Source organism: Aspergillus versicolor (assembly GCF_001890125.1).
Source record: "Aspergillus versicolor CBS 583.65 unplaced genomic scaffold ASPVEscaffold_17, whole genome shotgun sequence".
NCBI lineage: Eukaryota > Fungi > Ascomycota > Eurotiomycetes > Eurotiales > Aspergillaceae > Aspergillus > Aspergillus versicolor.
The window spans coordinates 87205-114542 of record NW_024467540.1 but is presented as its reverse complement, the minus strand read 5'-3'; the positions used below and the strand labels follow the sequence as shown (position 1 = coordinate 114542).

Genomic DNA, 27338 nt, shown 5'->3' with positions numbered 1-27338 from the left:
GCTTTGAGCCCCTACATAATCATCTTACAACAGCTCTAGCACCGACGTTCGCCCTGATTACGTCTTTCAACATCATATCAAATCTTACTATCACACATTAGACTAGCTGTTGCAGACCTCAATAGCCAGCCCGAGAAACCCCGCCTCCTTGCTTTCAGGATAGACCCCAGTTGTGACCGAATCATGGAGTCTGAACCTCCTTCTGACGGTGCCTGCCTCTTCCCCACCCGGAGCCATGGCCACGACCGTGGCGGGGATAGTCGGCAACTCAACGCAACACAAGTCGGGTGTGATGCTTACCGGGAGGTGGCAGGGTATTGTGACGAACACGGGGTGGAGATTGGTCGTCTTTTAATGGGAACATGGGCTATCATCCTGAAGCAGTTCACAGACACTGAAACAATCCATATGGGCTTCCAAAAGACAGCCAAGGCGTGTGAAATCGGCGCCAAAAGCCGTATGGAAGTAGCCTCAAGCTCTTTTGGCCGAGATACTCCGCTGAGAGAGCTGCTGGACAGTGGCCGATGGACGACAGCAGAAGCTGAGACTGCGTCGTTCAACACCGGCGTGGCGATGTGTTCTCAAGGAATAGTGCCGACCACAGAAGGCATTTCAGTGACGGAAGAGAACAATGTAAGCACCACATCTCCGGGCACGTACAGACTACTTAGAATTGGTAGACGTGTGATGTCGTTCTTGCATGGCAAGCGGGAAGCTCTAGTGGGCCACCAGGATTATGGATACGGTACAAAGCCGGCGTCCTTTGCAGCGAGTCCGCTGTCCATGTGGCGGATTCAGTATCACATATTATAACTTGCATTATCCAGGGAGAGGCACTGGACAACAGCAGTGCAATATCTGGCTTTAGCATGAACCAACGAGCCAAGATAAATGAATGGAACACTGACAAGGCCGGCAGTCGCGCATCGAGCCCTTCATTGCACGCTGCGATTCACCAACGATACATGGAGGACCCAGAAAAGCCCGCAATCTGCTGGCTGGACGGAAAGCTCACCTACTCGGAGTTGATGGATGCCTCCCGCAGGTGGGCGTTCAAGCTGCAGGAGCTCGGAGCCGGGCCTGGCGCGATGGTTCCGGTCTGTTTCGAAAAGTCGCTCTGGGCGATTGTCGCCATGCTGGCCATTAACCGAGTTGGAGCGGCATTCGTGCCTCTCGATCCTTCGCATCCACCGGACTACCTGAGCGGGATCATTGGCATGGTGAACCCGCCGCTGATCCTCGTGTCTCCGCTGCAAGAGAAACTCCTGGGGCGTATCCTTCCCTGCAGCCTTGTGGTAGACGAGGCATCGACCGGAGAGCTCCCACATTACGGGACGGGTACGTTTCTCGCGGGGGCGTCAGATTATGCTGCGGACCCGGCATACTGTCTTTTCACCTCTGGCAGCACAGGCACCCCCAAGGGCTGCGTAGTGAGCCATGCCGCACTGGCCAGCGTGGCCGGGCATACAACTGCGCTACATCTCGACCGATCTAGCCGCGCCCTCCAATTCGCATCATTCAGCTTCGGAGTGTCGCTGATCGAGGTCTGGTGCACCCTGTGTGCTGGCGGCACCGTATGCATACCGTCCGACGCTGACCGTTTGGACCGCCTGGCCACCACGATTAGCATGTTGCAAGCGGACTGGGCCGTCCTCACGCCGACCATCCTCGACTTGCTGCAACCTGAAACTGCCCCTGGTCTAAAGACTATCGTGGTAGCCGGTGAACCTCTGAGGGATGCGCAGAAGTCACTCTGGGTCGGATATACCCAGCTCTTCCAGGCATACGGACTCACCGAATGGGCCGGCACATTCAGCGTCTCTCCGCAGATCCGCGCAGATGATAAATCCGCCAGCATTGGGGCACCAGTTTGTGGCTCAGCCTGGCTGGTCGACTCCCATGACCCCGATCAGCTGGTGGCGATTGGTGTCGTGGGAGAACTGGTTATTGAAGGGCCCAGTCTCGCACAGGGATACCTGCAGAACCCGCATAAGACGGCGCTGAGCTTCATAACCGACCCTGCATGGGCGCTGGACGAAAGCATCTCGCAGCAGCGGAAGAGGAGGTTCTATAGAACTGGGGACCTGGCATTCTACAACAGCGATGGTTCACTTCAGCATGTCGGCAGGAAAGATCTACAGGTCAAGATCCGGGGCCAGCGGACCCCGTTGAGCGTGATCGAGCATCACCTCGCGCACGGGGATCCATCCTTTTCAGGGGCAGTTGTAGATGCTATAACGCTGGCAAATGAGGATCAGCTTCGTCTTGCTGTATTCGTCCCACATGCAGAAAAGGCAGTCAGACCTGGACAACCTCAGGAAGAGGGGAGACAAAAGTCCCTTTTTGGTGTGCCGGATATGGCATTCACGGCCAAGACGAAGGCTGTGAAGAGGAGATTAACGGACCAGCTGCCCCGTTATATGGTTCCAGACATTTTTCTTTGCGTAGACCATCTGTCGGTGACAGTCACTGGTAAGATAGCCCGACGACAGCTGCGTGACCAGGCGAGCAATCTGTGTATCGAGGAGCTCGCAGCCCTAACTGGCCTGGCCATTGCAGGCAGCGATACAGGGCCCAATACACCAAAGGAACGGGCAATACGTGATCTCGTTACGCAAGTGCTGAGCCTTCCACCGCACCTGGTAAGGATGGACTACACCTTCGTTGGCCTCGGAGGGGATTCGGTTCTGGCAATGAAGATGGCTGCCTCGGCGCGACAGCGTGGACTGGCCATCTCTGTCAAGGATATATTTGATGCGCCGAGCATTCGAGCCCTGGCCGCAAACGCAAAGACCTCCTTGCAACCGACAACTCGTGGTGGTGCAATCCCGCCGTTCTCGCTGGTAGAGACCGAAGCCATAAAGACGATTACACAGACAGCAGCGGAGCTCTGCCATGTTTCTACGCAGGACATTGAGGACATACTCCCATGCACGCCATTACAGGAGGGAATGATGGCATTGGGGCAGACCAACCCGGGGACATACGTGGCTAGATTCATCTGCCAGATTAACCAGGAAGTGGACGTTGACCGTCTACGCTCGGCGTGGGCCACAGTGGTCGCTGCCAATTCAATTTTACGCACGCGAATAATTCAGACGCCAGGGAATCGTATGCATCAAGTCGTTATCAAGGAAGAGAGCCCGCAGTGGGATACGGACCACCAGTGGCACGACTATCTAGATAACGGACGGTACACTGAAATGAAGCTGGGGGGACCACTAGTCCGTGGTGCTCTGCTCAAAGGCCCAGAAGATCCTCTAGCAGTGTATCTAGTTCTGACAATGCATCACTCGGTGTGTGACCGCTGGTCGGCTGGTATTTTTCTGGACGCACTGCAGGCCGCATTCGAAGGAGAGACCATCGAGAAGAGCTCGTTTGCTGCGTTTACGAAGTACATCAGCGACTCTCCGCAAAGCCAGGCCCGGGAATTCTGGGTCAAGGAGTTTGCAGGCCTGGAAGCAGAGGTTTTCCCAGCCTTGCCATCGCAAGCCCATCATCGGCCACGTCCGTCGGAGTCGCTCCATCTCCAGGTCACCACAGAGCCGCCGACGGGTGCGACAATGTCTAGTTTCATTCGGCTCGCGTGGGCCCTCGGCATCAGCCAATACACTGCTACGACTGATACAGTGTTCGGCGTGACGGTGACGGGGCGAAATGCGCCGATAGATGGCATTGAGAAGCTACCTGCGCCCACGATTAGCACTGTTCCTCTCCGCGTGCAGATAGATCTCAACCGCACGGTGACAGAGGCAGTGGCAGCTGTACAGCAGAAAGCAAGCGAGATGATCCCGTTTGAACAGACTGGCCTGCAGAACATCCGCAGATACAGCCGGGAGGCCTCAGACGCTTGCGAGTTTCAAAGCCATCTCGTCGTGCAGCCAGCGTGGCGTGATAACGCTCAATCAGGCGGGAATGTCCTTCGCCTGGTGGAAGACGGCGCCTCCGTGCAGGGGGGGTTTGCGTCGTATGCCATTGTCTTGCTCTGTAGCCTTACAAGCACATCCAATATACACGTCACGGCCGAGTTCGATCCGGACGTCATCCGGCCGAGTATCATGCAGCATATCCTCGAGCACTTTCGGCATGTGTTACAGTATCTGATTGCCCATCCGGGCGCTCAACTGAGAGATATTTCCCTAGGCGCGTTCGACACGGCAGCTATCAGGAGATGGGGCACTGCTGCGCCTGAGATCCAACCCGAATGTGTCCATGAAGTCATACAGGAACGTGTTGCTGAATCACCGAGCGCGTGCGCGGTGGACGCGTGCGATGGTAGGCTAGCATATGCCGACCTGAATGGAATGTCCACCCGGTTATCAATTCAGCTCAGCATGCAAGGAATCAAACGGGAGACCCTCGTTCCGCTGTGCTTTGAGAAGTCCCGGTGGGCGGTAGTTGCAATCCTGGCCGTAATGAAGGCCGGCGCAGCGTTTGTGCTTTTAGATCCCTCGCAGCCACTGCAGCGTCTACAGGATATCTGCAGCCAGGCTGATTCACCTCTCGTTCTAGCGTCAGAGAAGAATGCAGCCTTTGCCGCTAGTCTCAAGTCGACTGTTGTCGTCGTCAGCCAAGGGACGCTGCATGAGCATCCCCTCTGTCTTGAGCAGCACAGAAGCCCTGTTATCGACCCCAGCACGGCCCTCTACGTTGTCTTCACGTCCGGATCTACCGGTACCCCCAAGGGCGTTGTGATCGAGCACCGGTCCTACCATGCTGGGACCAAGTTCCACAATAAGGGGCATCGTATGTGTCCGCAGTCCCGGGTCTTGCAGTTTGCTTCATACGCATTTGATACCAGCATCATTGAGATGGTGAGTACACTGATGGCGGGCGCCTGTGTTTGCATTCCCTCAGATCACGACCGTGAAAACAGACTGGCTCAGGTGGTTGAGGAACTTGCCGTCACTCACGCGTACTTGACACCGTCAGTGGCCCGGGTTCTGGCTCAGTCCTGCATACACCCCTTCGAGGTGCTCATCCTGGTGGGCGAGCCGATGGCGGCCTCGGATATTTCGCACTGGACCCAGCACGCGCAGCTGATGAATGAATATGGACCGGCTGAATGCTCTGTCTGCGCAACGCTTAACCATGAGGTGGGCCTCGGGTCCGATGCTCGCGATATCGGGACCGGAGTTGGTGCCGTATGCTGGGTTGTTGACCCCGAAAACCACGACAGACTAAGGCCTGTTGGAGCTCCGGGTGAGCTGCTGATTGAGGGCCCGATTGTCGGGCGTGGGTACCTGGGCAATCCAACGTTGACAGCGGAGAAGTTCTTGGATACCCCCCCTGCCTGGCTCCACGACATCAGACCGGACGGTGCACGAAACCGCTTTTACAAGACTGGCGACCTGGTGCGATATCAAGGGGATGGATCGCTGCATTACATCGGCAGAAATGACACGCAGGTCAAGCTGAGAGGCCAGCGTGTTGAGCTGAGCGAGGTGGAGAATGGCGTCCGGTCCTGTATGACGGAGATAGTCGATCTGGTTGCCGAGACATTCGTCCCCAGAGGAGCAGCCCAGGGCCAGGCCTGTCTTGTTGCGTTTGTCTGCACCGAGGTTCAAGGGCAAGGCATCACAGACACACACCCATTTGCATCAGTCACGGATGAATTCCACGCCCAGGTCCGCAAGTGTCTAGAGGATCTGGACAAGTTCCTTCCGCGCTACATGATACCGGACGTCTTCATTCCCTTGCAGCAGATTCCAACCAATGTCTCTGGAAAGGCAAACCGCCGCCTGCTACGCGAGCTCGGTGCAAAGCTGTCCTGGCTTGAGCTGGCTACCTACCAGCCAAAAGCAGAAGACCGACGGACGACCATGACCAGCTCAGAGAAGGCACTGCGCGATACATGGGCCCCTGTTTTGAACATGCGCGCCGAGGATATTAGCGTCAGCGACAGCTTCTACCATCTGGGCGGCGACTCGATGAGCGCAATGCAGGTGGTCGCGCTGGCACGATCCAAGGGACTGCTTACCTCTGTCCAGGACATAATACAGCACCGAAGTATCGCAAAAATAGCCCAGCATAGGCAAAGTACTGATCACCAAGTACCCCAGCTGGAGGAAGTACCCGGAACTCCCTTCGGGCTGTCGCCGATCCAGAAAATGTTCTTCGATATGCAGCCTGACCCCCGGCAGAAGTTCAATCAATCCTTCCTGCTGCGCCTGTCGTCGACGATCACAGGCAAAGACCTGGACTGCGCGGCGCGAGCGGTAGTGACGAGGCACAGCATGCTTCGAGCGCGTTTTGAACAGAAGCCGGATGGACGATGGAGCCAGCGAGTGATGCCTACTGCTGCTGGATCCTACCGTTGCCTCGTCCATACCGTGCCCAACGCCGGCGAATGGGGGGGTATAGTTGCGGCGGCCCAGGATGCCATAAACATCGAAAGGGGCCCCCTTTTCTGCCTTGATCTAATCAATGCCGTGGGCGATGAGGTCCAGTACCTGCACCTTGTCATACACCTTCTGGTGACCGATCTGGCGTCCTGGCGGATTATATTCTCCGACTTGGAGGCAGAGCTGCGCAGTCCCAGCGCAACAGCCACGGTGAACCTAACCCGCCCACTCTCATTCCAGGTCTGGTGTGCGTTGCAGGAGCAGTACACCCGGAACCATTTGCATCCTGCCACGGTGCTGTCGCCAGAGGCAATGAGTCGGGCCTCGTGGGATCCCCGGCCCTTTTGGGGAGTTGCCGACTGCACGAACGTGATGGGAGACAGAACGGTAGAGCATTTCACGGTGGACAGCGACTTGACGCAGCAACTGCTGGGCCCCATGAACGACCCTTTGGACACGCGTCCAGAGGAGCTATTCCATGCAGTTCTGCTCTCTGCATTCGTCCGCGTCTTTCCAGGTCGCAGCGAAGGCCCGGTCTTCGGCGTGGAAGGGCATGGCCGGGAGCCGTGGGACGCCGGCACAGACTTATCTGAGACTGTGGGATGGTTCAGCACTATCTACCCCATGTCTGTCCCTGTAAGCCAAAGCATGAGCATCATCCATGTTATACGGGCCGTCAAGGAGACGCGCCGCGCAGTTCCGCCGCGCAAATGGTGGGCATACTTCACCTCCCGGTATCTGCACCCTGAAGGACCAATGACGCTCGGATTGAGGCACCCAATGGAGATCGTCCTCAATTACGCTGGGCATTACAAGCAGCTGCAGCGTGAAGATTCCCTCTTTATCTCGGATCACCATAGCGTTCTCGGACCGCTGAGCCCTGGAGATGGGATCCAGCGAATCGCTCTGTTCGATATCAACATAACTGTGCGCGGCGACTGCCTCGACTTCGAATTCATCTACAACCGGCGCATGAGCCACCAGCAGCAGATCAAGGACTGGATCGGGGCAAGTAGAGAGGGCCTCGCTGACGCCTGTAGGACATTGGCGGCATACTAGCCACAGCCAGCGCTGCAATTGCCTACAAGGCGCTTGACTATTTGGTCTGTAAACCTCTGCCCGCCTTGGGGGTGGGGGATTGTATCAACTCTTCCTTTAGTAGATGTATAGATAGTTGCTCTCTAACCCCTAAGTATCTCTCAGCTTTAGCTTCTAATCTTTGTCACCGTAGACTAAATAATCCTATCAGTTTGAATGGTAAAATCGTAGAATATCTACAGCTCATCATGGCCCACCCCTGGAGACTTCACCGTGAGTATGATCCGCCGATACGCCACGAGCTCACCGTCCGACACCTCCAGGATCAAATGCAGGTGCTTATCGCTCTCCGGATGCGCATTTCGGCCTGGTCGTCGAAGGACGTCTTCCGGTGGAATCGTAACAGTCGTCGAAGGAGACTCTGGCTCTCTGATTTCTAGGTCTGCCACGTCTCGCCTGGGCGTGTTGTTGTTCGACGACGGCTCGCGGTACTGCCACCACTTGAACGAGAGAACACGCCCATCCGGATCGCAGGACTCGCCGGCATCGAGAATAACCTCTTCACCGGCTGTGACTACCATTTCAATGACATGCCGTCCCGGGATACCGTTCACCACAGCAATCGGTGCATGGTTGGCCTTGTCATACTCACCCGTCGCCGTCCACTGCATGCGCGCCGCAAAGTCCCTCTGGAATGCCTCGCGCCATCGCCAGATCGTAACATGCGAGCCCATGATCGTTCGTCCGTCCGAGTCCACCAGTGTATCCACACTATCGGCAAAGTGGCCCTCCCCGTACGCCACCGGCCCATATCGACCACCCCACGAGCCCCATTCCGGATGCTCGGGGTCCGACAGGCCATTGGGGATCATATACAGCAGCGACGGGGAATCGCCCTCCAGGATAAACTCGGCGTCGGGGTACTTGGACCCAAGGGGTCCTGTATTCTGGATATTCTCGCGCACCCACTCCGGCGAGACGAGCTCGGCGTCTGCCCCGCTTGGGAAGTGGTAGTACATTTCGCCAGACATTCCTCCCCACGCCGCGACGGTGTAGCGGTTGAAGTGGTGCACGCTGGCGATGTAGAATAGTTGTGGCCAGTTGCGCCGGATCCATGGGCCTGTGTTGTCCTGGTCGGAGATTGAGTATGCGCGGATCTTCTGTACGAAGCGGTCGATTTCTGAAGCCGGTCTGGTTGCTTTGACGTGCCAGAGAGCTTGTGCGAGAACGGATGCGCCGCCCCAGATGGGAATCCATAAAGGTTTGTCGGAGGCATCGACTGCCTCGACGAGGAGTCTGGACCCGGTGCTGTCTTTCCCCTCGCCGACTCCGTCCCTGCCATAGACTGGGAGGCCGGAGGCGATTACCTTTTTTATATCTGCAGTGTCTGGCCACCCGGTCGCGTGGGCTTGGAGATTTGGCAGGGACTGTGCGTAGCCATCTACAATGTCGTGCATCAGATCAGGACGTGTAGTGTCGTTGAGCCAGATACTGGTGGTTGCGACGAGGCCTTCGATGTGGAATTCATTGGCGTAGACCAGCAGGCGCACGAGGGACTGCGCATCATCTGGTTCGTTTGCAATATCGCTGAGTACGAACAGACGTGGTTTATCTTCTTGCGCCAGTCGACATTGTGCTTGGAGTGAGAGACGAGCCCAGGACAGGGCAATCAAGGCTGTTTTCCACCACGCCATTTTAGGTGGGATAATAATCAGGCCAAGCTCGGTTTATAGCTACGGTTGCAGCTTACACCTTCTAAATAGGAATAGCAGAAAAGGAATGCATAAGCGCTGCTAACTATTGCCTCCAACTGCGGCCTTCTCTCCGACAACATCCAACATGCAGCAGGCTCAAACTTCCTATTTCGCCAGCATGAACAGAGCCAAGAAGACATTCCAGCCGAATCCAACACAGGATGCCACCAGAACCCTGGATTCCACTGGTACGCACAGGAAATTGACCAGGGCACAGGCCGGCCAGACCTTCCACGCGTTGCGGATCAACGGCCAGATCTTGCCATTCACCTCCGCTACTAGGCTGGCGCTGGATGGTCGTACTGCGTTGGTGCACACGAGGAAGATGACGTTCATGATGAAGAGACCGATGGTTTGGTCGAGTGCCAGTTTCAGGAGGACATTGTGCCAGGCTGTTGTGCGTTGCTTGCCCCGAGCTGGAGAGAGGGTGGGGAAGGTATCCTCGAGGAATCGTTGCCAGTGGCAGTTCAGGTGTGCTTGAATCAGGCAGAAAATGACGAATTCAGCCACCGACTGCCAGTCTATTGCTGAGAGGCTGGAGTTGGCATCTTGCGCAGTCAGGTTGGCGGCGGCCTTGAGGAGCGCTGATTGTAGGATCACTTTGGTCTGAACAGGCATGATGGTCGGTCGAACTCAAAACATGTCTGCAGCGTATGTCTGTATTTATTTATCAGGCCTAACCACCCCCACGCCCGCGCTTGGCCTTTCCTTGTGCTAGGAGCTGCCTTGTTGGGTGGATGTTGGGGTAAACGAAATGTATAAATGGGGTAAACGAGGACATTGCCAATAAGGGAGAACCGGACATATCCTATCTATCAACATGCTCGAAGCTGTGAAAAATTACAGCCTCTTCCACGACCTGAATGGCCGACTCATGCTCATCGGGGCTGTGTCCTCGCTCGGTGCCATGGGCTTCGGCTTCGACAATGGCTGGTGGGGAGGAGCCTTGGGCCTTTCGGAGTTCCAGCGAAAGTATGGAGAATGGGATGAGGACTTGGGCCAGTACAGTATCCCATCACACAAGACATCGGTGGGAACAGGGACGGGGTCGGCTGGTATCATTCTCGGGTGCATCATCGCTCCGTTCGTGACTACCACGCTTGGGCGTCGCAATGCGTTTCTTGTGATGTCCGCATTAATGTCGGTCGGTATTACACTGGAAGCATCAGCAGTGACCTCCTTCTGGCAGCTGGTTGTTGGCCGCATTATTGTGTATTCTGGGATTGGATTGGCGTCGAACTGTGTCCCCTTGTATCTGTCTGAATGCTCTCCTCCACGGATCAGAGGTACGTGTGTGCCACTTCTGTCAGCAATACTAACAACGACAGGTGCATTTCTCGCTCTCTACAGTTTCTTTAACTCGCTGGGTGTATTTCTCGCGTCGATTGTTGTCTATTTGTCTCGTAACCGGCAAGACAAGTGGCAGTACCTGTAAGACCAACCAAGCCTTGCCGCATACAAACTAACAAGACAGGATTGTGATTCTGTGTCAATTGATGGTTCCTGTCGGATATGTAACCTTCTTTGCGTTCCTACCTGAATCTCCAAGATACCTCGTCTACCGCGGCCGATACGATGAAGCTGAAGCCGTCCTTCGCTCGCTGTCAAACCACCCAGAGACAATCCCACAAGAAGTCGAGCTGCTCAAGGTGCAAGACCTTGAACAACGCGAACTTCACCGCGCGACGTCTATATGGGATTGTTTCCAGGGTACGAATCTCCGCCGCACGATTATCGCCATGGGCGTTCAGATCCTGCAGCAGGCGCAGGGTGTCTCGTTTATCCAGAACTTCGTGGTCACCTTTATGGAGCAGCTGGGATTCCCTGACCCACTGCGGAGTAATCTCCTGGTGACAGGGTGCAGTTTCGCCGTGCACATTATTACTTTTCTTACTTTTGATAAGATTGGCCGAAGACCGTCATTGTTCCTGGGATCTATCCTCCTCGCTGGGACGATGCTGGGGACTGGGGTGGCGACGAGTACAGGGACTGCTGGCAACTATTCATCCACCGCAGCCGAGGCATCTGTTGCGCTTCTTATTCTCTGGTACTGCATCTACGGCTTTACCTGGGGCCCTGGATGCTGGGTCGTGGCTGGCGAGGTTGGAACTGGCCAGCTGCGAGAGCGGACGCTGTTTCTGGCTTCGATGGGTAGTTTTGTGACTTCAGTGCCTATCAACTTTGTCAACCCGTATGTCCAGGCCGATCTAGGTGGCGCCGTTACCTTCATCTATGGGGGCTTCTCGGTGGTCGCCGCCGCCTGGGTGTGGCTCATGCTTCCTGAGACGAAAGATCGGTCGCTGGAGGAGTTGGACGACATGTTCCAAGCGCGGATACCAACCAGGGAGTTTAAGCATCATGTCTGCACGGGATTGGGCGCTGCAATTACCGGGCTGGATCGAGTCGATGGTAAGGTTTCTGCAGAATGGGTGGAAGACGCGAGGTGATCTATAGTGCGAGATTAGACGTGGAGTAACTCATTATCCTCCAGATATCAGTTAGCACATCCTGCGACTAGTGTAATGTTAGAGAATACTCAAGGTCTTGACAACAGAAAAGGCAATTATCCTTTCCCCTGGGGCTAAGCGAGGATGCCAACCTTGACAACGCCGAAGACAAGATTACGGTGAGGGTAGGGCTGCGCGTGCACATCACATTGTCGCAGCTGAATGGCCGAAGGAAATCCAATACTGGTTGGTGTTTATAGTTTATGCAGCCAGCCCTAGCCCTTGCTTAGATATCCCCCTGAATCGACACGTTCGACCACCGAGGCTTATTCTGCTTCGATGTCAGGGTCTAGTCCATCGGAGCTGACCGAGTCAGCCCCAGCGATCAGCATTCGATCGGACTGTTCTCCCTGTTCTCCCTGTTTTCCCCGCAATCTCCGCGATCTGAGCTGAGAAAGTGAGCACGCGAGTTGTTTGATTGGTGCTTCCGTATGCAATGGAAGCGTACAAGCCCCTTCGCCATGCACGGGTTCGCGTCCCTATTCGCAGTTCGACCATAAGCAGCGTCAGTCGGAGAATTCCTTCGCGCCTGACCTTTTGCACTGGATTGATGGGGGTTTAAAAGGCTGCCGCTGGCGCTGACTGAGGTGTGTTGGCCCCATTTCCTCCAGCACGCAAACATGCACATTCATTCCTTCTTCGCCGTGGCAGGCCTAGCAGGCCTGGCCAAGCTGTCCCTGGCGGACTCAGGCTGTGGCACTGATATTCCTCCTGCCTACCCCAGACCTGGATCCAGCAAGTCGCTGCATCTGCCCGATAGCGATCGCGAGTACATCCTGTACATCCCCGAGACATACGACACCAGCACGCCCGCCCCGCTGTACTTCTCCTTCCACGGCGCGACCAGGGACATGGCGTCGCAGGAGCAGCTGTCGCAGTTCTCGAATCCCAAATTCAACAAGGACGCTGTAGTCGTGTACCCGAACAGCAAGAATGGGTACTGGCTGTCGAATCCCAAGGCCGACGCCTCGCGCCCCGATGATCTGGATTTCACCGACCAGCTGCTGACGCATATGGAGGAGAAGCTGTGTATTGACTCGAGCAGGGTATATTCGGTGGGGAAGTCCAATGGTGGCGGCTTCACTAATGTCATCGCTTGCAATGAGACTGTTGGTGCGCGTTTCGCTGCGTTTGCCTCCGTTAGTGGTGCGTACTATGACGCCGAGTCTGCGCCGGATGTGCCCCCGTGTGAGCCTGTGAGTCGTGATGAAGGGTTTCCTTTTCTGGAGTTCCATGGCGTGGGCGATACCACGGCGCCTATTGATGGCAATACGAACGACAATCGCAAGATCCCGATCATTGATGTCCTCAATCTCTGGGTCGAGGAAAATAGGTGCGAGCTGGGCGCTCCCCCGGCGGAGAACCAGACTGTCTTTGAGGATCCGGTAGTGAAGCACGTCGTTTGGAACTGTGGTGGGAAAGATGGCATCGTTCAGCACTACCGGGAGGGCAATAATGGCCACTGCTGGCCGAGTACAGAGTCGAACAGTGACTTTGAAGACCATCCAGACCAGTGTCCCATGGGCAAGTATGTCTTTGATGCGACAGAGTACATTGTCGATTTCTTCAGCAAGTACAAACTCAACGAATGATCTGCTCTGCTTGATGTGTAATGGCGTCTATCCACGCTGCTGATTGCTGGAACACCTTCTCCTGCAGTGATTACAATGGATATTCAATGGACCTATTCACCTAGATGAAACATTTCAACATACTAGCGTATCCTTACGTATCAAGCTTATCAGCATGAGTAAGGTCTATAAGAGTTGAACATACCCCAACGGTCTAATCAATTAAGCCACGGAACGATGGCTCCAAGTCAAGTGGTATCATTACTATACAGTACAAGTAGAGGCCACGCCTTCACGAAGAGCACAAGAATCGACATTTCCTTCCTTTCTCTTTTCGTTCACAACAGAAATCAAATATGCTGTCTCGCCCTCACCGCAGGCGGAGACGTGCTCTCGCCCATCGACCCCTCGCCATTCCTACGGTCCTCGTACGACACGATAACCTCCTTCACCTGGTAGATGTTTTGCGCGGTGTCTCTGTTCCTAGGAAGGATACGTCGCGTGTCGATGTCGTCGCCGTCGTCGATCTCCACCGTCTTGCCGCTTGTGGTCACAACGCAGTCCTGCACGTCGTCGCCGCGTACTTTGCTCGAGATCAGAGTGTCCATCCCGTAGCTGGGCTGCCTGCTGCGGTTGGCGCTGGACTTGCCGTAGGAGCCGCCGAGGTTGTTGTAGTTTGAGGCGTCTTTGGAGGAGCTCAAGCCGCGGATGGATCGGTAGAGGGGACGGAGGGCAGGGACGGAGACGCAGACGATCGTTGTGGTTAGTTCGGAGTTGGTCCAGATGACGGAGTCGGTTGTTGCATCTATCCTGTTAGCGATGTCGATGATATGGGTATTATCAGAGCATACAGAGGTATTCTGTCGATTGAGATAGTGAGTCGAGGGTTTTGGTCCGGATGACACCGCAGACTCCGGCGCTTGATACTGTCAGCAGGGAACATGAGAGGATTCTCAGACTTACAAGATGCCCAGGCTGAGGGATGCGCAGATCGTGATCTTTTCCTTGCGCTTCATGTTCAACCCCCAGAGTGCGTACCAGGGGAACAGAGCCAGGACAAAGTCCAGGGCAGCAGACCATGCTTCTCCTTGTCAGGTAGTTCCTATGTAGGTAGGTGTTATGACTTACCACACATGATGGTTGCAATCACGGTCAGACTCAACGGGCAGCTCTCTTTAGGAACGCTCGTGTCCCAGATTGACTGGACCGGTGTACACTGCGTAAACACGGTAATGGCCAGGAGGATACTGAGGACCATGATGCTGATATTCCAGAACCAGAGAAACGCCTTGTGCCTGTATAATCGTTAGGATATTCCAGAAGGCTGAAGGGAGGAATGTACCATTTGCTGACGACGATACGCAGCAAGAACACACCGACTGCAAACTTGCTGATGCCCATGGCAAGGGCAACGACACTCTGGCCGCTCAGCAGCAGCAGCATCGCGTGGCTTGACTCATGTGGTGAGAGGAACTCTGCGTGGACCCCCATTCCATAGTGAGCAGATCCAGTACATAACCCTGCAAAGGCCACCATCAAGAACTTCACGGGTTAGCATCGAGAGCAAGGTTTGCACAGGAATGGGCAACGTACCCAAGTTATCACCAGCAGCAGGTCATCCCAGCCAGGGTTGCGAAGAATCCTCGTTCGAGTGTAAAGACGCAGCCCAAGCACGACCAGGCAGATAACAGTCTCCATCCAGAGGACCCCGACAAGGGTCGGACCCTTTTCACGCAGAACCATGTTCGCTTGTGGCTTGTGGCAGAATACAGAAGAACTCAGTCAAAGCGCCGGGTGGTTCATATATCAACCAGTTCTTCGGGACTGGGACAATAACAAAGGGGTCAGGGGTGAAGCCTCTGGCAAGAGTACAAAGTACAAGCCTAATGTCAGTAGGATTTGAGCTCGAGGATCTAAACTGAGACCGGTGATCGCACGCCTATTGCAGCTAGATCTCAACGGTCCCGTCTTCATAGTCGACCGTTTAGCCGTACCGCTCTGAGGGAATGAGCCAAGCAGTCCGGCGAGTGTCGAAAGTCCCTTCACAGCCGCATTTGGGACAGCTAGACCTCGCTAAAGCTGTGCAGATGCAGGGGTGTCAGGTGAGCCAACAGCAATGGGGCGACTGTATTATTATCATCCTTCGTGGTATCCTGACCCGTCCCAGAGCAGTGGAGAGCGCACGGAGGACATGCTACAATTGGACCCAGCGACGCCAACTAAATCCTTGTTCGTGATGGTGCGGTGTTGAAATCCGACATACGTACTTGCTGTTGCGAATTGGAGTTGGAGGGCTCCGGCTGAAACAACCTTGAGGCCCTGGTGGAGCGCAGTGGATATCGCAGCAAATCCTTCGCTCAGGCTGCGACCCGCCCAATCTAACTAGCGGCCTGTCAGGATCTTGATAATTCCGGCGCGGATCGTCGATTCGAAGGTTTCCGAAAAGAGAGAATAAGTGGCTTACTGTCTGCTCGCCGTGGAGTTTCCATGGACGTCGGGGTGAGTTACCTGGGGACTTGCTGGGGGGATATCCGAGCCCTAATTAGGAAAGAGACCGGCCTCATCTAGAACAGTCGACGCCGTCTTGGACTCTTCGACCCGTGCCGGATGCGAAGACCACATTCCCCGCCACGATCGGCATGCCACCCGTCCCGACCTGAGCCTCGTCTGTGACTTGCTGGGTATTGCTCGGTGACTACTGGTGGCGTCCTCTTACAGCGGGTGGCGGCAGGGGTAGGAGCCTTGTCCAGAACAAGCCTATTGAATTCTTGTATCTGCCGGGATGTTGGATAATTGGCAGGATTCGGCAGGATTTGGAGAACATTTGGAGAACATTTAACATGAGACAGTTATATTAAAAGCATATTCTAAAACAAGGAAGACACAGAACCAGACTACAAACGAATCAATGTACATATGAAAGCAGCCCACCCTTCTTCTACCTTACACTAACCCTCTAGTATGTTTTATCTACACCTTGTCCGAGGTGACGGACTCGGAGTTGGAGACAGAGCTGTTGTCCTGCGCAGCCAGGGCGTCCTGCAGGTCGAGCTCGACGGTGTCTCCGAACTTGGCGTTGATTTCCTCCAGACTGAGACCCATAGTCTGCAACGATGTTAGCTATTTTACTCATTATCGGGATTTGTAGTGGGTTGTACCTCAGGGAAGTAGAACATGATCAGGACAGTAGACACAACAGTCACGGCAACGAACACCATGTAGTACTTCCATCCAATAGTCGCAAGGGCCATAGTAACAGGGCCCGTGTACGCGACCGCGTTGCCAAAGAAACTGGCAAAGGCAATCGTGGATCCCTCGCTGCGGAGGTGCGTGGGCCAGATCTCGGCCCCGTAGACGTAGGCCGTGCACTCGATGGTGGAGGTGAAGAAGGCGCCGAAGATGAAGTAGATGGCCACTGCGGCGTTGATGCCAGGGGTGTACGTCGAGTTCAGATAGTACTTGGACAGTGCGCCCATGACGGCGATAATAGCAGCGCAGCCGAATCCACCGGCAACTGCGACTGTTAGCATTTATGTGTGGTGGGTCTGATTATTGAACATACTGAGCAGCTTCACGCGTCCAACGCGGTCCAGCAGGATAACGTTGATTCCACATCCGATAATGGCGCAGACGGTCCAGACGACACCGAGACCCAGCTGCATTGTAGCGTCGAATCCCAGGCCACCCATCAGGGTCGGGACCAGGTTGGCAATCGCGGTAATACCGGTTCCCTGGCCCATCACCCAGAGCAGGATAGAGCAGAGGGCACGCTTGCGGTGGGAGGGAGTGCGGAGGATGTGCATGTAGCCACGCGGGGTGTTGCGCTCAAAGTCTACCTGGGCCTTGATCTGGTCCAGCTCGGCGTGGGCAAACCGGGCTGAGCCATCCTTCTTGGTGTTGTGCAGGTACTCGAGCACCTTCTTGGCCTCCTCATCACGGCCCTTCTCGGTGAGCCACCGGGGCGACTCCGGGATGAAGAAGAGCGAGGCCAGGTGCACGCAGCCGAAGCCAGTCAGCACGATGAAGATGAGTCTCCAGGCAACGTCCGACTGCACGAAGCTGAAGGCCAGAGCGAAAATGGCACATAGGATATACGCCGTCACAACGCCGACGCCGACAAGGCCGACCAGCATGCCACGGGTGTGGGGGGGAGAGACTTCACTCATATAGACTGGAGTGTTGGCGAACAGCATTCCACCGGCAATACCGCTGATGACACGGCACACGGTGAACATAGGAACGTCAACGGAGCCGGCCTGGAGAGCTCCTGAGATGATCATAAGCACCGATGCTGCTTGGTTGGCAATGCGACGACCGAACTTGTTGGAAAGGGGAGCCTGGAAGACGGCGCCAACGAGGGCACCTCCGAGGAAACTGGGTCGTCAGTACATTTCATATACACAACATACTAGAAACATACCCAGAGAGCATGCCATCCTGAACACTGGTTGCATCGGGCCTGTTGAGAAACTTTGCCTGGAAGGAGGGCTGGGACAGCGAGCCGGAGAGTGCGTTGGCAGCAAAGCCGTACATAAAGCCACCCAGACACGCAGTTACAACAACCTGCCAGGTTAGCACAGCGATTGAGCTTGGATGATTGCTAGCATACCAAGATATTGACCAGACTGGTCCCCGGGGTCTCGACCTTGGACGCGATGGGTCGGACATCAACACCAGACTTCTTCTCGGATCTCTCAGCCATAGTGATATCCTGGTGTCAATGAGCGGACAGTGGGCAGTCAAGAAAGAAGAAAAGATCAGGATGAGCCCTCCTCCAGCCGATGATGGTTAAGTATTAGCTCGTCCCAAAACTGACTAAAGCAGAGAATACCCCTGTCAACACCCCTATTGTGTGCTAGTCATGCACCCGCCTGTTCCTTCACCTCGTACGGTGTGATTGTGCCTCATCTAGGGCAAGCCAGAGAACGTGGTGGGTGGGCAAGGGGGTGGAGAGCGGCCCATGTGGCATAACAAGTTAAGAACACCAACGCTAGGCTGGACCATGAGAGATCATCGTGGCTATCACAGCTTTGCAGCAGCCGTTACCTAATTACACGCGCTATGCGACTCAAGCTTATTCCGAGATGCGCCTGCTAAACGTATTTACAGTGGGCTGCCAAGCCACGCAGGAGGGCCATCAATCCTGCTGTTGGGATCGTCTCCAGTCCGGACCAAAAGGACCAATGGTGCTCCTCCAGCTGAGAATATGGGTACGGAAGGATGAAGCTCTCTTGTATTGCAGCTGCCTCGTGCTTGACAGTTGACCGTTGGCCTTGACAGCTTGGCAGTGGAGCAGTCTACGAAGGAAAGGCCCACGTCCTAGGCTGTAACTAGACTGCAACTAGACTACGAGCGCTGGCTTGGAGAATGGAGATAAACTCCCCGGCCAGTAGCGGCTCCACTGGGGATCCTGGCTGCATCGTCGTGCATCGGCCTGTTTGAACTGTTTTGGCTGGTCTGCGCGGACCGGAAATTGCTGCCCTAATTCCAACACTCGCCAGTCGCCACGGGTTCAGACTGTTGGATTATTCCCTTGCCGTGTTATCCTCGTCAATCCACTGATTTGGAGCAGTTGCAAAAGTCGGTCAGTGTCTCCACGAGCCCAGACTGCTGCACGAGGACATAAAGTCCAGCAGCGACCGTTGTCCCACCAGCCAATCCCAACCTTCCACCTTTGATCTGTCACAAGTTCAGAACATTATTTGATTTATTTCCAAGATGGACTTCCCAGAGGCCCCGATTTTCCCCGTCCTCAAGGACAAGGTGGCCATCATCACGGGTGGCGCCCAGGGCATGGGCAAGGCCACAGCCTCCGTCTTCCTCCGCGCAGGGGCAAAGGTGGTCATCGCCGATGTCAGGGACGAACAGGGGGCGCAGGTTGCTGAGGAGCTCTCTTCACTTGGTGAGGTTCGTTTCGTACGCACGGACATCTCCAAGTCGGAGGATATCCAGAACCTCATCGCGCAGACCGTCAGCGCATTCGGCAAGTTGGATGTAGCCATCAACAACGCCGCGATGACTCCTGACAAGACGGCGCTGCTGGAGGCCGACGAGGACTACTGGCGGCGGCTGATCGATGTCAACCTGACGGGGACTGCTCTCTGCTGCAAGTACGAGATGCAGCAGATGAAGAAGCAGGGGACCAGGGGGTCAATTGTCAACATTGCCTCGATCAACGCGTACATGCCCCAGCCCAACATGCCGGCGTACACTCTATCAAAACACGCCATTCTGGGCTTGACCAAGCACGCCGCCACAGAGGGAGGACCCAGCGGTATTCGCGTAAACACCGTTGCTCCAGGAGCCATCTTTGTAAGTTTCCCACGTGGGCTATGCACTGCGGGCTAATCTAATTAATGCAGAGCGAGATGTCTGCAGCGGCCCTGGAGATCATGGGCACGACGCACGACGAGTTCGCACCCAAAGTCAGCAGCCTGCACCGGTTTGGCCAGCCCCACGAGGTCGCGCAGGCCTCGCTCTGGTTGGCGTCCGACAGCTCGTCGTACGTTCACGGCGTCAGTCTGCCGGTTGACGGAGGATTCCTGTCCAAGTGGTAGTTTGGTAGTTTATTTCTGTATATAAAGCTCCGACTGTAGATATCAATCAACGTAACTTACCTCAACAACGCTACAATGACTCGACAAGTCAACGTGTGCGCTTCGTTAGTCAATGTATTATGACTTAGTAGCAAGGATTCGGCCCCTTCCCCGGCCGTTTCAAGTGGACCGTCTGGTGCCGGCCTGGCCGTGTGGATTGTGGACCGAATATAAATGCGAACCAGCCCGTCCCCAGTTGTCACGCCATCCCACCTCGTACGCTCCGTGTTTCAATTCCCCGTCAACATGGGTAGCATGGCTCGCATCTATGAAGGCAAGCTGGCACTTGTCACCGGTTCCGCCCGCAGTAAGTTGTAGTCGGCTTCCATATCCAACTATCCTAACAGCCCAGGCATCGGTGCTGAAATCGCCCGCAACTTCGCCAGCAAGGGCTGCAATGTGATTATAAACTACGCCACTGCATCCTCTGATGAGCGTGCTGCGACTCTTGCCACTCAGCTCGAGAAGGAATTCGGCGTCCAGACCCTCCCCATCCGCGCAGACATCACCACCAGAGAGGAGTGCGAGCGCATTATATCAGCCGCGAAGGAGAAATTCACCAACCCGCAGACTGGAAAGCTGCAGATCGACATTATCGTGCACAATGCTGCGATCCTCTTCATCGGACCGCTGGAGACCGTCGACCCTGCCGAGTTCCACCGCATCTACGAGGTGAATGTCCTAGGTCCGATTCTCTTGACAGGTGTCTGCAGGGACTATCTCCCAACAGATCGCTCTGGGCGCATTGTGATGCTGTCGAGCATCAACTCCAAGGTTGGCACGGAACACACTACCTTGTACGCGGGGACAAAGGGCGCCATCGAGGCCATGACGAGGGTTTGGGCGCGTGAGCTTGCTGAACGTGCGACCGTCAACTCGATCAACCCTGGCCCGGTCATGACCGATATGTATCTCACTGCGCCGGATGAGGTGAAACAGGGCCTTGCCCGGTGGAACCCCCTTACCCCGTTGGTTCCGGTTCGTGAGACGGACAGCGACGAGGTCAAGGAGCTGGGCAACAAGTTTGGAGGCAGGGCAGCGTATGCAGAGGAGATTGCTGGCCTGATTGCGACGATTTGCAATCCTGAGTTTGGATGGTGCACTGGCAGTATCATCTCTGCTAACGGTGGGCTGTCGTTTAGTATTTGATATATGATAATGACACAATGACTGGATCTTTACCATCAAGGGGGTTGACAGTAGTTGTACTAGTAAACATGAAAGTCTAATTCGATTGAATAAAATAGCAATGTGTTGGCCATCTCGGAGGCTGCGTAGTATACGGAGGTCTTATCTCTCGTCGTAGTGAGAGCTTGTAGTGGTAGTACTTTGCAGCGTTAATGAAACGCTGACAATCCATGGAAATTTATAAAATGAGCACCCTTTGTGTTGATTGACAATTTGCGACCATTGGGATTACTTTCTGTTTAACTGTGAAAATGAGTAGTCAAGCTGGTACATATATATATCTACAGGGTACTACTTGTCGAGCAATTCTCCACCAATTAGATTATTATGAGCATGCATTCACTTCGGAATATTTCTGACCAACTGGTCATGGTTCTGATGTATATCTTAATATTGGACACTGGGCTCTATTTATTGTATCTCCGGCTCGTTCGAGTTTAATGTTAAGCCCATAGATTGTGTGTATACCTGAGCTGGAGAGCACTTTTATTCGAGCAGATCGACATCGATCGACATGAGTGGTGGCTCAGAGTACGCCCAGATCTCTCTATCAGGACATGATAAGCATCAGCGCATGATTTAACTGGATTGGGATGTTCACACACTGCCCTGTTACTGATTTATCCCAGTGTCCCATGTTGAATACGCGACCACAGTATAACTGAAAGTGCTGCGGGAGCTGTAGGAATTACTGGCATGGAATAGACAGCAGAATATTAAATACATCAGCCAAGAGTGAAGTCTGATCACTGTCAACCCTGTTTACGTTCGTCATCGCTCGTGTCTGTGTGAGGCTGTGGCTGTGGGCCCTGCATCTGGGCCAACAAACAACAGGGTGAGATTGAAACAGCCCCAGATGATCCCCAGAATCCCTCGACTCTGCCTTCTGTCCTTAAAGGCTTGCAGCCTGCCAAGTTGGCGGGCGCTGACTGCTGACTGCTGTAATGCCTCCCCTTCAAAATGTCCTCGGGCGTCCAAAACAGCGCCGATGACTCTCTCGACCTCTATCTCGAGCTTCAGAGCTCGCTGCAGAATGCAAAACTGGGCCTAACCTGCGTTCTGGGAGCGGCGTCTCTGGGCTTGGGGATTGGCGCCTTGGTTGTCCGACGTCGGGGAAGATTCACCTTTGATGCGCTGCCTCAGTGGACCCTCATTGCGTTCCTGTTCGCGAATTTCCTGTGAGTTGCATTCATTCAAGGATGTTCTATCAGGAAGAGAGACTCTGATTTGGTTTATAGATTCGCAGTCATCGTATCTGTTGGCTATGGAGCCACAGTCAGCGGCGTCGTCGACGTGACCACCACGAGAAGCGAGAATGTCCTTCGCCTGTACTATTACACCTATTACGCCGCAGAGACAGCCCCCTTCTTCTTTCTCTATGCTGGAAACTGCTGTTTGGTCTATATCCTGTACAACCTCGTCGACGTCTTCCTCGCCCGCTGCCCGACCGTTCGACCCTCGTCTCCTCGGCTTGAGAAATTCCACCGGCTCTATGTCGGGCTCATTGTGGCCCTGACAATCGTGGAATGGGCTCTGTTAACTACGAAGGTAGTCCGTACTGGTCGCGACAAGCTGTCCTACTCGGAGGATTATAAAGTGCACGCGGGCTTCAATACAGCGGCGTGTATTGTTCGCCTTGCGGCCGCGGTTGAAATCGCTGCTTGGACGATATACTTTGCATGGAAAACCCTGGGCAAACGATCACGGTGGAGGGTAAGCAGCAAAGTCAACTTGCATGAACTATACTGACAACACTCAGGCACTGGCCATGCTATTGCTCATAGGGAGTACATTTTTCTTCGCGCTCAGTCTGATGTGGGTTGCGTGGAATATCCGCTGGCTATTATGGCCCTTGTCCAACGAAACTGGCGAGGGAGCCTACTCGAACGCTGTTGATTCTGCGCGAATCTGCGAGGCGTGCTTCTACCTGTGTATCTATATCGGTCTCGCGGCGTTCTACCTGAGATGGGGCTGGCTTGCAACTAAGGACAACCAGCCAAAGCTCAATGAAAATGAAAAGGGAGACGACGACCATTCAAGCCCAGTAGAGGCAGACTCACGCCCCCGGGCAGAACTGGCTGGAGCAACAGAGACCCCTGGGGAGGCAGACTCGGGCCCGGTATTCGAAGCTCCAGTGCAGCCGGTATGCGAGGCCGATGTGACCGTTATTGTAGAGGCAGATTCCAAAGAGGTGGGAAGAAAGCCTACTTAACACTATAATTCAAGTTTCAATCCGCACTTTCATTAGTAGACGATATAGGCCGTAGCACAATATCCAGGGGTTACTCGGGATGGACTCCGAGCTGCCCCTTTCTCTTTTCTAATTGGCCATTCGGGACTCACCCCGCCGAGGAATCTTCGGGTGTGGCTCCGAGATGCCAGTATAGCCGCGGGTACAGAGCGGACGGTGTTCCGCAACGGAATCAATTCCTCAGTCGAAGTTAGATATCTGGGTCATTGTCTCTGAACAAATCAGATATTGTATATCTTGACGTGACCCATATGGCCGTGTCCACGGGGATAGACCCTTCGAGTCCCCGTGGGGGTGTATGCACCCACTGCGGAATGGGGACTGATATTTAACTATTGCACTGGCAAGGTCAGGGTGAAGGACAGATTGTCAAGGAGTGTTTTGTGTGAGCAACAATGGCTGCCCCAGAGACCCGGAGCAACAAACTCCAGAATTCAATCCACACGGAGAATGTTGTGCGTTCGCCCCAAAACTCCGAGGGGGCCACTGAGATGGATGATCCTGCAAATCCTCGAAACTGGCCATCGTGGAAGAAGAATGCCCAGATCCTGATGGTTGCATTCCATTCGATGTCTGCAACGTTCATCGCCGCTGGTATTATCCCGGCTTATGATGCTTTGGCAGAGGAATACGGCATCACGGTACCCCAGGCAAGCTACCTGACCTCAGTACAGGTGCGTATTACGCTGTTGTATGGAGATCGTTACTAACAAGGATATTTTATAGATCCTCCTCTTCGGCATCGCCCCGTTCATATGGAAGCCAATCACAGAAATATACGGCCGATATCATGTCTTCTTGCTGTCTGTCTTTGGGGCCATGCTGTGCAATATTGGATCTGCCCGCTCAACAACCTACGCTGCCCAGATGGTCTGCAGAGTACTAGGATCTATTCTTATCTCGCCCCCGTTCGGAATGGGCAGTGGAGTGATTACGGAACTGTGCGAGCCACAGCATAGAGCGCAGAAGCTCGGATGGTGGACTTTGCTGCTCACTCTGGGAACACCCAGCGGCCCCTTCATTATGGGATTCGTGACTGAGCATGCCGGCGTGCAATGGATCTTCTGGATCTTCACCATCGTAAATTTCGTGCAGTTGGTTCTGTATGTGGCTATTGGAGAGGAAACCCTGTATATCCCGGGACAGGCCAGCAGTGCTCAACAGGGGTTCTTCAGCAAGTTCCTTCCCAGACGTATTAATCCTCGTCCCCTGAGACTGCGCGAGTTCATCGAGCCGGTGTTTCTCTCCCGGCATACGCGCGTGCTTATCCCCGCGATTGCACACTGTGTTGTCTTCTGCTACGCCAATATCGTCTTGATAGTGGAAATGCCCATCGCATTTGGCGAGAAGTTTCATTTCAATGCGCAGCAGATTGGACTGCAATTCATCGCCATCATTATCGGCTGCGTTCTCGGTGAACAGCTGAGCGGACCCATGTCTGACTGGTTCTTGATGGCGCTGAAGCGAAAGAGAGGATATTTCCATTCAGCAGATCGCCTGTGGCTGTCGTATATTGGCTACGCGACCGTCGTTGCAGGACTCTTGGTCTGGGGATTCCAGCTGGAAAAAGCTGAGAGTACCTGGAATGTTACGCCTTGTGTTGGAGCGGCCATTGCAAGCTTTGGCAACCAGATCATTACGACGATCTTGATTTCGTTTGCGGTCGACAGCTACAAGGAGCAGTCTACCGACGTGGGTGTCTGCATCAACCTCTACCGCCAGATATTTGGATTTGTACGTGTCCTTATTTGCTTGTAGCCTCCTGCTAATCCGTCATAGATTGGACCGTTCTACTTCCCTATTATGTTTGAGACTCTGAAGCTGTCTGGTGCAGCAGGTGTGATGTGTGCAGTTGTTGCTGTCGCTGCTTTGATTCCTACAGTCGCCATACAATTTGCGTCGAGGGCGAAGTAGAGACCTAATCCAAGTATAGATAGCCTTCCTGTATTATATCTAATGGAAGCCCGGAGGCTATAATTATAGCTGAAAGGACTTGTCTGTATTCGATATATAGAATATATAGAAGTTTATAGTGTAATACCGACGACCACAAAAGGTCAAAATGAATACTATACAATAGACAGGAGTTGAAGTGGAGCCCACTGATACAACAGCACAGCTGTGAATGTGATTAAGATATCATGTCATTCACATTCACACACGCCTATATGAACTAGTCATTGTGGTTGATCTTCGCTAGCCCTCATGCATTGGGTGAAGGCAGTGAGTATCCAGCAAAGTCAGAAGTAAACGATCACAAGTACTGATATAAAAGGCAGAGGCTGTTCTGTTGAAGAGCCCTGGACATACAGGCATCCTAGCTGAATCAAAGACAGAACGCCAGACGACCACGTTTCATCCTTGAAATCACCAGTCAACCAATATGCCGAAAAGAACGATCACCGAGTCGAGGGTAGAGACCCGGAGCTCCCGTCGCCGCAAGACTCAAAAAAACGAAACAGTATACCCAGACCCCGTATTAGGCGGTCTGTCCTGGGACTGTGCAAGTATGGTCTTTGAATACCTTGAGCTGCCTGACCTGGCTCGCTGCGAGCAGGTGTGCCGGGCTTGGAGGGCGTTTGTGCAGGAGTGGATGGTTGCGCGGGGGTATTATCTGAATCTACCCGAACGCTGGAGACCCGACTTTGGGATTTCACAGACAATGGAAGAGCAGGTGGAAATGATGAAGAAGAGTGGTAAGTAACTCCGGCACGATCGATGGCTGTTTCTAATAGACTTACTTGTGGGCCATGAGAAATACAACAAAATCACATCCGGCCGGGTATCGGGCGCGCGAGCCATCAGGAACGCGCAATGCTTCGAGGTCAATGGAGATTTTGCAGCGTGGAAAGTTGGAAAAAGGCTCTTTGGACAGCGCCTGGGGTTCCAGGCTGATGGCTCGCCGTATCGCACTCGATCGTGGGACATTTACCGCCAGTGCAGTATATCTGGAGAAACCACCGTGCATGTCAGCCCGGGGGGCTATATTGTTGCTCGAGTGTCCAGCCACATGGGCTATTTGTAAGTGAATCAACTGGGAGACTGTTGAGAAATCTCCATGCTGACCATGCTTTTAGGGATCAGGTCGTGTCGATATCAACAGGAAAGCGCCAGTGGCGCGGCGGGAGCTCAGCGTGGGAGCGAACCACTCAATGGCCTGGAATTCGAGGGATTTCAGCAACGAGATTGTACTATGTTGCGTTGGAAAAAGGGTCGTCGGACAAGGCCTATCTTCTGGTCCACGACCTGGCCACAGGTGCCCTGCTGCACAGGTCGTATATCACGGACTACCGCCGACTTCAGAAGCGCCTTGGGGGCTTCCTTATTCGTCGCCTCGGGGATATGGAAGTGCTGGTCACGTTCTGTGTTTCAGCAACTGATGAAATGGCACCGTCGCCATATTTCGCATCCGTTGGTAATAGGACGGTGGTGGGTTTCCTGGTCATCAACCCCGAAGACGGAAGCACACTGCAGATATTCGAGGCCCCCTTCTGTCAGGACAAGTACCGCTGGGGGGACAGGCACTACGTGGAATCGCGCATGATCCCCTCGCCCGAGGATGAAGGAGACTTTGCGGTTGTTTGCCAGCATTTGACGGCGGCTCACTGGGTGTTCAAAGTAGAACGATTCTCGCCCAATGCAGACTGGGCCTTCCACAGGATAGGAACCGATATGATCACGGCGGGCTGGGCCAATGACATGGGCGCCCCAGACATGCTGGATCCGGAAGTGGACCCATTCAATAGCCTGTGTCTGGATGTAGTGCTGGACTGCAACGTCCCTCGCATCACCGCGATGGAGGCGTGTTGCCAGTCGGACCTGGGCAACCAAGAAGACATCCCCAGGCATGCGGGCGTCGAGGTGGACAGATGGTTCCGTAGCGGTAAACAGACGGACATAGCCTGTGCACCGAAGACCAAGGTAGACACAGGGCGCCGGCCGTTGGTTATCCGTTCGCCAGAATACAGACTGCGGTATGCAGGGGCGAACACACTGGTTGTAGAGCCGACTCGGGAATCCCTCTATGGCGAGAACCATGTGCATACGCTGCTCGACTTTGCCTTCCGCCGGACTAGACTCTAGATAGCA

At 54.4% G+C, this 27338-nt stretch overlaps 11 protein-coding genes across 11 annotated transcripts; 7 read left to right on the top strand and 4 right to left on the bottom strand.

Moving 5' to 3' along the window:
• Positions 1-183: 183 nt before the first annotated feature.
• On the top strand, positions 184-7403 carry ASPVEDRAFT_145028 (uncharacterized protein; the record flags this gene model as incomplete). Its single annotated transcript, XM_040808040.1, has 2 exons — positions 184-633; positions 681-7403. The coding sequence occupies 2 exons, from the start codon at positions 184-186 to the stop codon at positions 7401-7403; spliced, it is 7173 nt and encodes a 2390-aa protein (XP_040674543.1).
• Positions 7404-7618: 215 nt separating this feature from the next.
• Positions 7619-9076, bottom strand: ASPVEDRAFT_57779 (uncharacterized protein; the record flags this gene model as incomplete). The annotated part of the gene is made up of 1 exon (XM_040815380.1): positions 7619-9076. One exon carries the CDS (start codon positions 9074-9076, stop codon positions 7619-7621), a length of 1458 nt encoding a protein of 485 aa, XP_040674542.1.
• Positions 9077-9241: 165 nt separating this feature from the next.
• Positions 9242-9754, bottom strand: ASPVEDRAFT_89989 (Mpv17/PMP22 family protein; the record flags this gene model as incomplete). The annotated part of the gene is made up of 1 exon (XM_040818711.1): positions 9242-9754. One exon carries the CDS (start codon positions 9752-9754, stop codon positions 9242-9244), a length of 513 nt encoding a protein of 170 aa, XP_040674541.1.
• Positions 9755-9956: 202 nt separating this feature from the next.
• ASPVEDRAFT_34909 (uncharacterized protein) lies at positions 9957-11583 on the top strand (the record flags this gene model as incomplete). Its single annotated transcript, XM_040810899.1, has 3 exons — positions 9957-10422; positions 10465-10567; positions 10611-11583. 3 exons carry the CDS (start codon positions 9957-9959, stop codon positions 11581-11583), a joined length of 1542 nt encoding a protein of 513 aa, XP_040674540.1.
• Positions 11584-12263: 680 nt separating this feature from the next.
• Positions 12264-13235, top strand: ASPVEDRAFT_57776 (alpha/beta hydrolase family esterase; the record flags this gene model as incomplete). Its single annotated transcript, XM_040815379.1, has 2 exons — positions 12264-13131; positions 13153-13235. The coding sequence occupies 2 exons, from the start codon at positions 12264-12266 to the stop codon at positions 13233-13235; spliced, it is 951 nt and encodes a 316-aa protein (XP_040674539.1).
• Positions 13236-13564: 329 nt separating this feature from the next.
• Positions 13565-14957, bottom strand: ASPVEDRAFT_89986 (uncharacterized protein; the record flags this gene model as incomplete). Its single annotated transcript, XM_040818710.1, has 6 exons — positions 13565-14019; positions 14066-14133; positions 14178-14295; positions 14343-14509; positions 14557-14756; positions 14808-14957. The coding sequence occupies 6 exons, from the start codon at positions 14955-14957 to the stop codon at positions 13565-13567; spliced, it is 1158 nt and encodes a 385-aa protein (XP_040674538.1).
• A 1181-nt stretch (positions 14958-16138) lies between these two features.
• On the bottom strand, positions 16139-17916 carry ASPVEDRAFT_77385 (uncharacterized protein; the record flags this gene model as incomplete). Its single annotated transcript, XM_040816388.1, has 5 exons — positions 16139-16319; positions 16373-16734; positions 16777-17588; positions 17635-17777; positions 17824-17916. The coding sequence occupies 5 exons, from the start codon at positions 17914-17916 to the stop codon at positions 16185-16187; spliced, it is 1545 nt and encodes a 514-aa protein (XP_040674537.1). The 3' UTR covers positions 16139-16184.
• A 1016-nt stretch (positions 17917-18932) lies between these two features.
• ASPVEDRAFT_66631 (SDR family NAD(P)-dependent oxidoreductase) lies at positions 18933-20959 on the top strand (the record flags this gene model as incomplete). Its single annotated transcript, XM_040815900.1, has 3 exons — positions 18933-19526; positions 19577-19767; positions 20158-20959. 3 exons carry the CDS (start codon positions 18933-18935, stop codon positions 20957-20959), a joined length of 1587 nt encoding a protein of 528 aa, XP_040674536.1.
• Positions 20960-21850: 891 nt separating this feature from the next.
• Positions 21851-23210, top strand: ASPVEDRAFT_879636 (uncharacterized protein; the record flags this gene model as incomplete). The annotated part of the gene is made up of 3 exons (XM_040818206.1): positions 21851-22176; positions 22237-22711; positions 22758-23210. The coding sequence occupies exons 1-3, from the start codon at positions 21959-21961 to the stop codon at positions 23208-23210; spliced, it is 1146 nt and encodes a 381-aa protein (XP_040674535.1). The 5' UTR covers positions 21851-21958.
• Positions 23211-23644: 434 nt separating this feature from the next.
• On the top strand, positions 23645-25163 carry ASPVEDRAFT_89981 (uncharacterized protein; the record flags this gene model as incomplete). Its single annotated transcript, XM_040818709.1, has 3 exons — positions 23645-23923; positions 23976-24983; positions 25029-25163. The coding sequence occupies 3 exons, from the start codon at positions 23645-23647 to the stop codon at positions 25161-25163; spliced, it is 1422 nt and encodes a 473-aa protein (XP_040674534.1).
• A 469-nt stretch (positions 25164-25632) lies between these two features.
• ASPVEDRAFT_156381 (uncharacterized protein) lies at positions 25633-27332 on the top strand (the record flags this gene model as incomplete). The annotated part of the gene is made up of 3 exons (XM_040808518.1): positions 25633-25945; positions 25985-26270; positions 26327-27332. The coding sequence occupies 3 exons, from the start codon at positions 25633-25635 to the stop codon at positions 27330-27332; spliced, it is 1605 nt and encodes a 534-aa protein (XP_040674533.1).
• Positions 27333-27338: the final 6 nt, after the last annotated feature.